The sequence below is a fragment of the Gouania willdenowi genome, chromosome 14 (genome assembly GCF_900634775.1).
Source record: "Gouania willdenowi chromosome 14, fGouWil2.1, whole genome shotgun sequence".
NCBI lineage: Eukaryota > Metazoa > Chordata > Actinopteri > Blenniiformes > Gobiesocidae > Gouania > Gouania willdenowi.
The window spans coordinates 1767362-1780951 of NC_041057.1; the positions used below are offsets into that span (position 1 = coordinate 1767362).

At 36.2% G+C, this 13590-nt stretch overlaps 1 protein-coding gene across 1 annotated transcript; it reads right to left on the bottom strand.

The window, feature by feature from the left end:
- Positions 1 to 2206: 2206 nt before the first annotated feature.
- hsd20b2 (hydroxysteroid (20-beta) dehydrogenase 2) lies at positions 2207 to 13174 on the bottom strand. Its single transcript, XM_028467200.1, has 11 exons — positions 13021 to 13174; positions 11088 to 11134; positions 9974 to 10049; positions 9796 to 9906; positions 8800 to 8870; positions 8689 to 8733; positions 5140 to 5174; positions 4961 to 5042; positions 4822 to 4887; positions 3431 to 3580; positions 2207 to 2422 (listed from the first exon to the last, which is right to left on the bottom strand). Exons 1-11 carry the CDS (start codon positions 13172 to 13174, stop codon positions 2243 to 2245), a joined length of 1017 nt encoding a protein of 338 aa, XP_028323001.1. The 3' UTR covers positions 2207 to 2242.
- Positions 13175 to 13590: the final 416 nt, after the last annotated feature.

Here is a 13590-nt window from a genome sequence, read left to right on the forward strand (position 1 = left end):
TAGTACTAGTAGAGCTAAAGATTCACCAGTAGTACTAGTAGAGCTAAAGATTCACCAGTAGTACTAGTAGAGCTAAAGATTCACCAGTAGTACTAGTAGAGCTAAAGATTCACCAGTAGTACTAGTAGAGCTCAAGATTCACTAGTAGTACTAGTAGAGCTCAAGATTCACCAGTAGTACTAGTAGAGCTCAAGATTCACCAGTAGTACTAGTAGAGCTAAAGATTCACCAGTAGTACTAGTAGAGCTCAAGATTCACCAGTAGTACTAGTAGAGCTCAAGATTCACCAGTAGTACTAGTAGAGCTCAAGATTCACCAGTAGTACTAGTAGAGCTAAAGATTCACCAGTAGTACTAGTAGAGCTCAAGATTCACCAGTAGTACTAGTAGAGCTAAAGATTCACTAGTAGTACTAGTAGAGCTCAAGATTCACCAGTAGTACTAGTAGAGCTAAAGATTCACCAGTAGTACTAGTAGAGCTAAAGATTCACCAGTAGTACTAGTAGAGCTAAAGATTCACCAGTAGTACTAGTAGAGCTAAAGATTCACTAGTAGTACTAGTAGAGCTCAAGATTCACCAGTAGTACTAGTAGAGCTAAAGATTCACCAGTAGTACTAGTAGAGCTAAAGATTCACCAGTAGTACTAGTAGAGCTAATGCAGAAGATGTGGGAGGGATCAGAACCAAATCCAGCTCTCTGATTGGTTGGATTACTTTTGAAAGCCAATAGCTAGCCTGAATTTAATTTCCCCGCCCCCTTATTAGCATTTGATGCTAACTAGTAGCACTAGTGACACATTTACATCACTAGTAAACCTAAACACGACATTAGTAGAGATTAATAATGGTTGATAATAACATTTAACAGTTACTTAAATATAAATCTGTTATTTTACTGAAAGCTGCTGCTTTGGAAACAAACAGTTTTCCTGTTTTTATACTTGAACTTATCGCTTTGGGTCAAAGGAAAAAAACACTTTATTATTGTTGCATCCACATTTCTGTTAATGCTAACGTGTTGCTTGTTCGCTTTAAAGCTTTTGCTCATAGAATTTCAAAATAATGATGGAATGTTTCTATTAGGAATGGGAATATGGTAGTCCAGGGATGTTACATTTACAATTGTTTTTTTCTGTAAAAATAAGTAAATATGGTCCAAAGAACATTAAATAAATATATTTAAAGTTCTCTAATACAAATTATTTAAACCTTTAGCTGTTTTGGTTTTTTTACTCGTTTTTCTTCTATTTACTGGACCAAGAGAAGTGTTTTTCTCTCTTTAATGCACTTTTTATTTTATTAATTTTCTTTGGTAATCTGCTAATACACCGTAGAACATGAATATAACTATCTAAATATTCAAATATTTGTGCAGTTTACTGTAAAATACATCTTTAATAGAGATGAACTGGATGAGTTAAAAGCACATAATACTAAAGGAAAAAGCCACATGCATCCCCACAGAATAATGGAAAAATACACAAAAAAAGAGCAAAAATACACAAAATCCTTCTATAAAAAGCAAAAATAAACAAAACCATAGTTACACATAATCAAAAATACCAAAAAAGAATTGCACAGAACAGACAACAAAATATAGAATTGAGAAGAATACAAACAGTTAACTGAACAATATACAAAATAATAATAATGCACAAAATTACTCTAAGAAAATTACAAAAAAAGCCACAATGCACAGAATTATTCCAAAGAGACACAAAATGACAACACAGAAAAAAAAATATATGTAATGACAGAAAAACAGAAAAAATATACAAAATAACACATTAAGACTTGAAATACACAAAACAAAAAAATTGTTACATAACGACAGAAAAATAGGCAAAACCACAACAAAGATTTGCAAAATAAACAAAAACATACAAACTTAGTTTTTTCCTGTTAACGCTCTGATTGGTTGTTACTGTAATGCTGATGTGAATGTGTATCATGTGACCCTCAGCTCAGATATGTTAACGTATTTGTGGCCCCGCCCACTGTGATGACAGTCGTTAACCTGTTACTGATTTGGTGGATGTTCTTCACTTTCTGTCACAACGCGTTGCATGAAATCAGGAAATGTTTCATCACACACTGAAGAACAGAGTGTTTACACTGAGAACGTCACGCGTTTGGAAACGTTTGTATAAAATAATGAAAAGAAGAACTCAATGTCAAATATTTTATTTAAAAAAAAACATGTTGCAGTAAAAACCAATAATAAATAAATAACCGTCTTATGTTCACGTTGTGTTGTGGTTGTTTTTTGTTTTCCAGGGTTCCTCCTTTCCACAGAAGCTCCGCCTCCTTTCCAAAGCCTTCATCATCTTTCCCTTGTGTTGTTCAGCCAGGCGTAGCTGCTTCCTGATGAGGAACGTAGACATACGAAGCCAGTCTGGGAGCAGGAAGGACAGCGCTGCGTTCTACACAAGGTCACACAGGGGTCACTCAGAGGTCAGAGGAAGCATCATCAACAGGTTAGTGCAGGGGTCACCAACCTTTACCGTTCCTTCATAGCTACTGTATAATCTGAACCAGTTTAAAAAGAGATTTTTAAATACTATAGATAAAGATAACTAGAATATTGGCATTTCCTGAGGAAATGCACGTGAGGATGCAGTTGTTGGCTGACATCGTACTGCATTAGCTTAGCATTAGCATAGGCACTCACCTAGCTGTCACTACTAAATCCTTTCAACGCATGCACGAAAGGCGTCTCCATCCATTCGGCCTATTTTATGGCAGTTGGTGTTTTATAGAAAAGGTTAAAACCCTGCTTTTTAAGAATAATTGGAAATGTATGTTTGAGTGAATTCCGATTTATTTTGGTTTTTATTTTATTTTCTGTTTGGTTTATGATTGTTAATGTTGTGTATTTTTTTTTTAAAATAAACAATTAAAAACACCAAAAAGCAGTCTCATATTTAAATGTGTACTATTAAAATGCGTAACAAACGTCAAATATTGCATCTCAGCAGATCTGTCGTAAGGATTGCGAGTGAAGGAAGTGACGTAGTTTACGCACACGTGTTGAAAGGATCCGCTCCGTGAAAAGATTAGGTAGTGACACTAGCATGAGCAATAACCTAGCGTTAGCGTTAGCATTAGCCTAGCGTTAGCATTAGCCTAGCATTAAACTAGCACTAGCTAAACGTTAACCTAGGAATAGCTGAACATTGACAATACGGTTAAAAAAGTTGAATTAAGTTAAAAAAAAAAAAAAAAAAAAATGCAGACGGAAGAACAAACAGATAACAATAGTGAGGATGAATCCTCAATAACTACATCTATGTACATGTCTACATGTATTTATCTTTGTCAGTTTAAATCGTGGAAAGTAAATCAGCCCCTCACATGGTCTGTACGGGCTACCTGGGGCCCACGGGCCCCGTGTTGGTGACCCCTGGTGTTAGTGTGTGTGTGAGGCTGACCTGCAGGGCGTGGGACAAACACCCGTTGGTGAAGCTGGAGTGACCCACGGTGTTCAGAGCCTCACGGGCAAACGCAGACGCACTCTTCACCAAGAAGTTCACCTTAATGTTACGAGTCATGTTGGTGGAAACCAAGGATGGAGCTACACACTGAGGACACACACACACACACACGTTACACACGTTACACACGATTAGGCTTTATTTCAACAGTCATAATGGGCGTCAAACTCATTTTAGTTCACAGGCTGAATACGGAGCCGTTTTATGCAGAAAATTGGTAATTTTGACATTGAAAATGACTCTTATTATGCTTTTTATCAGCACCGGGAAAACTGTGAGCACCTGCAAATATTGTTGAGTTTTATTTACACAATGATTCATTTTCACTTCCTCCTGCGGGCTGAATTGGATGCTTCAAAAGGCCGGATTGGGCCCCCGAGCCTTGAGTTTGACATATGTGATCTATAAGAATCTCTGTTCTTTATCAGGAGAGTCATGGAACCTGTTGAAGTTCCCACAGTGGATTTAAACCAACAACCCTCTGGTTACAAACCTGCTACATGCTGCCCTCGTCTCTTATTATATATATTTATATATATAAATAAAAACTCACAAAAATATTCATATATGACTTTTAAAAAACACACATATACACAAAATGACAAATATGACTCATAAGTACAAAAAATATACAAAATTACTTAAAAAAACACAACAGAGAAATATGCAAAATTTGAATTTTTGAATTTTAATTACTTTATTAATCCCTGAAGGGAAATTAAATTGCAAAATGACAAAAAAAATACTCAAAATGACTTTAAAAACAAAGACGCACGCATGAAATACACAAAATGAGAGCAAAAAATACAAAATGACAAATAAGACACACTACAATGACTAAAAAATACACAAAATTACTTAAAAAAAAAAAAACAGACACAACAGAGAAATAATCAAAATGACAAAAAAGACACATAACAACAAAAAAATACTCAAAATGACTTTAAAAAACACAAAATGACAACGAAAATACACAAAATGATTTCCAAAACATACAAAGCAATCTGAACATGATCGTTGTCATGTTTGTTGTTTAATGTGTTTTTTTTTTGTGTGTTATGTGTATTTTTTGTTGTTTGTGTGTTTATGGCATCATTTAGTGTGTTTTTTTTCTTTCCTTTTGTGTGTTTTTGTCGTCATTTCTATTTTCTCTGTATATTTCTCTTGTATGTTTGTGTGATATTTGGAGTCATTTTGTGTGTTTTCTTTGGGGGCTGCACACAAAAATTACACTAAATTGTGTGACACACACGTTGGGCTGTTGAGATGAAAACAAAGTGTAGATAATCCAACGTGTGTGTAGATGAGAAACAGTGTTTGTACTGTACCTGAACTGTTATTCCCTTGGATTTGTACTCTGCATGTAAACACTGGGAAAAATATGTGACAAAGACCTGAAAACAAACACACAACCTCCTGTTAGTGAAAGAAATCTGTCAGAATGAGAGAGTGAATGAGTTCAATAACCTTAGTGGCTGAATATAGAGTTAACAAAGGCTGAGGACGGATACCCATTATAGACGACATGTTGATGATCAGACCTTTCTCTCTGAGGGACGAAACCATCAAACACACACTATGAAGTCATCATGTGATCTAATCCTCCTCATATATAGAACATTATTATTCACTGTGTCACATTTGACCTTTTCACCATCCCAGGAAGAACCAGTCTGCTCATCTGAGGTGGAACAGGACAAACACTGGGATTATAATTTATAACTTTGAGTTTAAACGTTACATTAACTATAGTTCAACTACTACTATCACATTTAGGTTCACTAGTGCACGAGTCCAGTAAAAAGTGTTACTAGTGCCTCTAGTTAGCATCATATGCTAATAAGGGGGCGGGGACAAGCAAATCCAGACTTTCCATTGGCTTTCAAAAGTATTCCAACCAATCAGTGAGCTGGTTTTGGTTCTAATCCCTCCTACTCCATCAGGGTTACTGCGGATCCTTAAAAAGTCTTAAAAGGTAATAAATTCACAAAACTAAAAATAAGGCCATAATTTTATATAAATGGCAAGATAGATGGAGTAGCTTTATTGATCCCACAGTGGGTCATTACAGCTCAGATAAAGTGCATTTGTTTTTAAAATGATAAATAATTTACTGTAACATAGAGCAATCATGACAGTGGCAAAAAACTACAAAACAGTGACATGGTTGCAGAGGAACTCACTGCGTCATGCTTGTAGCAACTTTCAACGACACAAGGAAATGTAAATTTAATGGGAATTGCCTGACAACGAAGATTTTTCCTTTTCTTAATGGTTTGTATTTTTGTTGTTTTATAGATTTATGGCTGTTTTTTTAGTGATTTTGATGATTATAGTCTGTTTTTGTGTATTTTATTGTCATTTCGTATATTTTTATGTATTTTCATTGGGGGCCAGTTGCACGTCTGCACTAGACGGTGGGAAAACAATGGACCCTCACCTTATGTAATAGTTTTTTTTGTTCAAATGTGTTTACTGTGAAGTTGGTCTTAAATTTAATTTCAAATGGCTTTAAAAACCCTGTGTAAGTACTAGTACCACTAGTAAACTATAAACAGTCTACTAGTACTACTAGTAAACTATAAACAGTCCACTAGTACCACTAGTAAACTACTAGTAGTACTAGTGGACTGTTTATAAACTATAAACGGTCTACTAGTACCACTAGTAAACTATAAACCGTCCACTAGTACTACTAGTAAACTATAAACAGTCTACTAGTACCACTAGTAAACTATAAACAGTCTACTAGTACTACTAGTAAACTATAAACAGTCTACTAGTACCACTAGTAAACTATAAACAGTCCACTAGTACCACTAGTAAACTATAAACAGTCCACTAGTACCACTAGTAAACTATAAACAGTCCACTAGTACCACTAGTAAACTATAAACAGTCCACTAGTACCACTAGTAAACTATAAACGGTCCACTAGTACCACTAGTAAACTATAAACAGTCCACTAGTACCACTAGTAAACTATAAACGGTCCACTAGTAAACTATAAACGGTCTACTAGTACCACTAGTAAACTATAAACGGTCTACTAGTACCACTAGTAAACTATAAACGGTCCACTAGTACCACTAGTAAACTATAAACGGTCCACTAGTACCACTAGTAAACTATAAACGGTCCACTAGTACCACTAGTAAACTATAAACGGTCCACTAGTACCACTAGTAAACTATAAACGGTCTACTAGTACCACTAGTAAACTATAAACGGTCCACTAGTACCACTAGTAAACTATAAACGGTCCACTAGTACCACTAGTAAACTATAACGGTCTACTAGTACCACTAGTAAACTATAAACGGTCTACTAGTACCACTAGTAAACTATAAACGGTCCACTAGTACCACTAGTAAACTATAAACGGTCTACTAGTACCACTAGTAACTATAAACGGTCCACTAGTACCACTAGTAAACTATAAACGGTCCACTAGTACCACTAGTAAACTATAAACGGTCCACTAGTACCACTAGTAAACTATAAACGGTCTACTAGTACCACTAGTAAACTATAAACGGTCTACTAGTACCACTAGTAAACTATAAACGGTCCACTAGTACCACTAGTAAACTATAAACGGTCCACTAGTACCACTAGTAAACTATAAGCGGTCTACTAGTACCACTAGTAAACTATAAACGGTCTACTAGTACCACTAGTAAACTATAAACGGTCCACTAGTACCACTAGTAAACTATAAACGGTCCACTAGTACCACTAGTAAACTATAAACGGTCCACTAGTACCACTAGTAAACTATAAACGGTCCACTAGTACCACTAGTAAACTATAAACGGTCCACTAGTACCACTAGTAAACTATAAACGGTCCACTAGTACCACTAGTAAACTATAAACGGTCCACTAGTACTACTAGTAAACTATAAACGGTCCACTAGTACCACTAGTAAACTATAAGCGGTCCACTAGTACCACTAGTAAACTATAAACGGTCTACTAGTACCACTAGTAAACTATAAACGGTCCACTAGTACCACTAGTAAACTATAAACGGTCCACTAGTACCACTAGTAAACTATAAACGGTCTACTAGTACCACTAGTAAACTATAAACAGTCTACTAGTACCACTAGTAAACTATAAACAGTCCACTAGTACCACTAGTAAACTATAAGCGGTCCACTAGTACCACTAGTAAACTATAAACGGTCCACTAGTACCACTAGTAAACTATAAACAGTCCACTAGTAAACTATAAACGGTCCACTAGTACTACTAGTAAACTATAAACAGTCTACTAGTACCACTAGTAAACTATAAACGGTCTACTAGTACCACTAGTAAACTATAAACGGTCTACTAGTACCACTAGTAAACTATAAACGGTCCACTAGTACCACTAGTAAACTATAAACGGTCCACTAGTACCACTAGTAAACTATAAACGGTCCACTAGTAAACTATAAACGGTCTACTAGTACCACTAGTAAACTATAAACAGTCCACTAGTACTACTAGTAAACTATAAACAGTCTACTAGTACCACTAGTAAACTATAAACAGTCTACTAGTACCACTAGTAAACTATAAACGGTCTACTAGTACCACTAGTAAACTATAAACAGTCTACTAGTACCACTAGTAAACTATAAACAGTCCACTAGTACCACTAGTAAACTATAAACAGTCTACTAGTACTACTAGTTAGATTGTGACTGTACTAATAGCACTACATTTTGCTTGACTAGTAAAGGTTTTTGGCGTACTAGTGTGTCAGTAGACATTACTAGTAAAGCAAAATCATCTAGTAGACTATTTTGTGTTACTAGTAGTACTAGTAGACTTAAAATATGCTACTATTACAAATATTAAGCTTTACTAGTACTAGTTGTACATTTTCTACTAGTAGATGTTGTTTCTTTACTAGCAAGATCTACTAGTAGAATAAGATATCCATCTAGTACTACTAGTCGTGTTTTATTGTACTAGTAGTACTAGTAAAGCTAGTAGACATAATATAAATTAAGTAGGTGGGATTAGAACCAAATCTAATTAATGACTAGCCTGAATTTTCAGTGCTTTTCCCCGCCCCCTTATTAGCATATGATGCACTAGTAAATACACTAGTAAAGCTTACTGGTGTAAACCTAAGTTCAGTACTAGTACTAGTAGAGTTAACTATGATTACTATTAAGTTAGAAGCGTTCGTCTCACCTGTGCCACAGACAACATGTTACAGTTGATGATCTTTGTGATTTTCTGTAAAAGATAAAAAACATTTTATAAAAATATAAAAGATCCTGAATTATTCTAAACTATTCTGACCTTTTCTGTGTCTGCGTCAAAGTCCAAGAAACAGGCAAAATGATCTGCCTGCGTCATCCCTACGTTATTTACTGTAGACACACACACACACACACACACACACACACACACACACTAAATAAACAATCATAATTAAATAATATAGACACAAGGAAATGTGTTATTTAACAATAGAATCCTTTACTTCAACAACACAAATCTGTTATATTTTTAATAGCTGTATGCTAACATAAGTGGTTAGCATGTCTGCCTCACAGCAAGAAGGTCCTGGGTTCAAGCCCTGGGCTGGACACTGTGGTCCTTTCTGTGTGGAGTTTGCATGTTCTCCTGCTGCGTGGGTTAGGCTCCTCCCACAATCCAAAAACATTCCAGATTACCTGTAGGAGTGAATGTGTGTGTGTTGCCCTGCGATGGACTGGAGCTTTGTCCAGGGTGTACCCCGCCTAACGCCCAGTGTGAGGGCACCGGCAGACCCCCGAGAAAACATGGATGTATGTATGAAACATTTCAGTGTGCCTAAATTAGAAAAATAAATCAATGTTTGTAGAAAACAGACGGAAAATTCACTTTCTGAAATAGAAATAGAAATCTTCTTCTTCCTCTTCCTCTTCCTCTTCCTCCTCCTCACGTACTTTTTTAAAAGTACTTCTCGTACTTATTTTTTCTTCTAATCCCACATTTCGACCATTATTTTCAACGCGTGGCTAATGTTAGCTTTAGCATGTGTAGCAAACGTCAGTAATCTCAGTGTGTGCTTGTTTCAGTGCCTTTACACATTTCTACTGTGTATGAATATGAAATGAATGACAATATTAACTCCATTAACCGTATTAATGCTCTTTAATGGCCTGTAATAGAATGTGATGATAGGAAAAGATGATGAAACTGAAATGTAGAAACTAACATAAATTGTAGCTGAAACGTATTATATCACACACTGTGCATGTCTCTAGGTTCAATCATGCTTTTAATCATTTCTATTAATGCTCCACTTACCCAGAATTCCTATGGTGAGGCCCTGTAGCTGCTGAGCTATGGAGGGGTAGATGTTCTCACCTTCTGTAAAGTCTGCACACAGCGTACGAGTCTTTACTCTGTATTTATTCCCTGAAAGAGAACGAACACGTAAATCAATAAATTAATAAGTGTAATGAGTTAATGTAATATAATTCACCAATCTCTCTGGAAACTCTTTGAAGCTTGTCTTCAGATCTGCTCACTAGAACCACGTTGAGACCTCTACGAGCCAGCTGGAAGGAACAATTCACACACATTCATATTATTATTATGAAGGGACCGACCTTTGGAGGGTTGGTCCAGACCCCTCCACGTACCTTGGAGACAAAAACTCATATCCGCCAGCAGGTGGCGCTATAATCAAGGTCAACGCGTTTTGGCCTAGAACTCCCACACCGTATGTCGCACATTCAAAAACTTAATATCCACAGATTCCATGAATAGCACTGGCTAGGCCACGCCCATTTCCACCTGAGTTTTGGTAGCGCAAAATTGCAAAAACTGGTAAACCTACTTTTTTGGTAAATATGCGCATATCATTACCGAGTAAAGTTTTCTAGCTAGTTATAAAAACGTCAACTGTTACATATCTCGGTCAAAATAAATGCTAACTGCACCAAATCTGAGATCCTTGGTTGGCCTGTGACTGTTTGCGCCACATCTGAATAATGTAGGCCACTAGGGGGCGCTGCAAATATGGAATATTTATATCTTTCAAATGGAAAGACTGATTTTTACCACATTTGGTGGGTATGACCTTGGGTCGCTCCTGAGGCTGTATCTCAAAGTTGTTCACAATTAGTCAAAGTGGGCGTGGCTTATTACAACATAAACAACAAATTTATTTCAGCTCAAGTATTATGTTGAGGACTGTGAAATTTATACATTGCAAAAAGTGTGCCACTAGGTGGCGCTATAATGGGTGCAAACACGTTTTGGGCTGTAACTTTTACATTTTAAATCACATCTTCATAAACTTTATATCTTCATGTTCCCTACATAGAGTCACATCTTCTGACATAGGCCACGCCCACTCCCACAGCATATTTCTCTTTGTAAGTCACTACGTATCAAAAACCTACTTTTTTGAATTCCTCTGGGTGTTTAAGCTCTATCTGCACCAAACTTTGCACATACAAAACTCCAGACTCAGCTGATCGCCCCAAGCCCGTCATCCACTGTGACCTGGAGTCACGCAGGAAGCCTTGGTCCCCTTTCATAACTGCTGGCAGTTGTAGTTAATATTATTATTATTATTAATAACAACTCACCTCACAGGCATAGGCTTCACCTATCCCAGACGTAGCCCCAGTGATCACTGCAGACACACACACACACACAGAAAAGTGTCACATGATCAATGTTCCTGTTAGCATTAGAATAGCGACCACAGCATTAACACAGGAAACTACAAATGCTTTCCTGTTGTTTAGTGTGTTTTTTGTCATTTTGCATATTTGTGTTGTTATTTTGTGTATGTTTTTTGTTGTTTTGTGTGTTTTTGCAAACATCTGCATAAATCTGTGTCATTTTGTCTATTTCATTTATTTGGTTTTGGAGACAATTTGTTTGTTTTTGATTTTTTTTTTAGGTCTTTATGTGAATTTGTGTGTTTTATTTTTATTATGTTTTTTTTTTTCTTTGTCGTTCCGTGTATTTTTGGAGTCTTTTTGTGTATTTTTGATATAATTTGTGTATTTGTTGTGTTTTGTGAGTGAATTGCTGAAGTAATTTTTTTTGGTCAGTTTGTGTATTTAATGAGTCCTTTTCTGTATTTGTATCGTCAGTTTGGGGATCATGTTACTGATCTAGATTAGATTAATCTACACATTCCCTGTCAGACAGGAGCTGTACTATGAACGTCATCACCTATGGTCACAACACGTTAATTTAAACCAAATGATTACAGCCTCGCTGAAAGGGGTGGAGCTTGCAGCGTCTGACCAATCAATGGAGAGAACTGTCAGACTGAGCATCTTTACAATGAATGAAGGAACAGTTTATGATCTTAAATAAATATAATTAATATAAATCCATGATAACGGTGAAGAGCAACAGTGTTAGTGCAGCGCAGTAGGAGGCAGAGCTTTTATACTCGCTCAGATCTGATCCACTTCATAACTTGGTACTGACCAGGTTGATGAAGTTTAAAATGATGAATAATTAAAATCCATAATTCAGACCAAAGACAACCCTGTTGTTACAGAAAAGGCAGGAAGCTGCTGATACTGTTAATGTGTTAAAACATGAGATTATTTATGATATGAATCCATTGGATGATAAACAGCGCTCTGCAGTTAAACTTTATTACAGCACACACGTGTTTCTATTCAGGTAGACCTCTATCACACCCTGGGATGAGAACACATTGTGTATGTTCCTGCTGATAATGTCAGCCCCGGCGTATGAATTCATTAATTAATTATTTCAGCCATCCGTGCTCACTGGTAACTGAAAGGATTGTATTTATAATTATTAATCTTCTTTATAATCTCAGCTGTCAGATCTACACCAACCAGGATCTTCTATCAATGGGCAGGTCGTTTTCTAAGAGATCTGATTGGTCAGGAGGCGGGGCTTTAGGACTAGCTAACATCTAAGCCAGAGAAAAACCAGGTTAGCCGTTCAGCATTAGTTGCCATAGTGATTAAGCTCCAGCGAGCTTCGTAGTACAGCACACACTGATTAAATCCTGAACATTAGCGTGACAAGAGCTAATCTAGATTCGTAGCTTACTCCCTTTGTGTTTATTCAGAATAATTTTGTGTATTTTTTTTTCTTTTACTGTGTGTTCTGAAAGTAATTTGGTGTATTTTCTAAGTACAGTAACTTTTTGTTCATTTTCTTCTGTATATAATTTTTAGTGTTTTTTTGTTTTTAAAGTGGTTTTGTGTTTGTTTTTCTCATGTCTGGTGTACACGTTGAACCACAACATGGTGTTGGTTCTGCAGAAAATGTGTAAATGTAACTCTTTCATAGCCAAGAAATCAATTATTTTCCCTTCAGAAATAGAAAAGTAGAAACTTTGACTTTTTAAAATGATCATTATACAATATAAAGCCCTTCAAAGTAAAATCAATTTTGGCGAGATACAGTTTTGTAACAGTAACACACTGACCTACATCTGACTCTCAAAATCTTCACAACTAACAGAAAAAACATTGTCACTGAATGAATGAAACACACACGTTGTTGGTCCCTTACCTGCCCATTCTCCGTATGTCCGTAGGTCCTCGTGCCACAGTTTGGAGAACAGGAACTCTCTGAGGGCGTGGCAACATTTCCAGCAGAGTTTGATCAGAGAGAAGATGACGGTGATTCCTCCAATCAGAGCCAGATTCTCCGTCACTGACGTCATCCTATCACAGCAGAGGTTTGATCACACAGAGACACAACCAGCACACAGCTTTTATTCATCAAGCTCCTCCTCCTTCTTAGCTCCGCCCCCTCAGTGTGACCACATGAAGATTTAAAGGTTGTTTTTTACACAGAAATCATCATTAAACTGTTTTGGGATTTAAACCAGTGACGTTTTCACACAAAGCAACAATGTTAATCCCTGCTCATAAGAAAAAATTAAAATTACCATAAAAACAATACAAAACATTTAAAAAAATAGCATCTGTGGTTAAATCTGAAGTTTTAACAATAATAATAATAATAATTATTATTATTATTATTATTATTGTTGTTATTATTATAAAGGTCATAAAACAAAACAAAATGCATTATTTATAGTGAGATCTGAAGTTCTAATGATAATAATAAGTATTA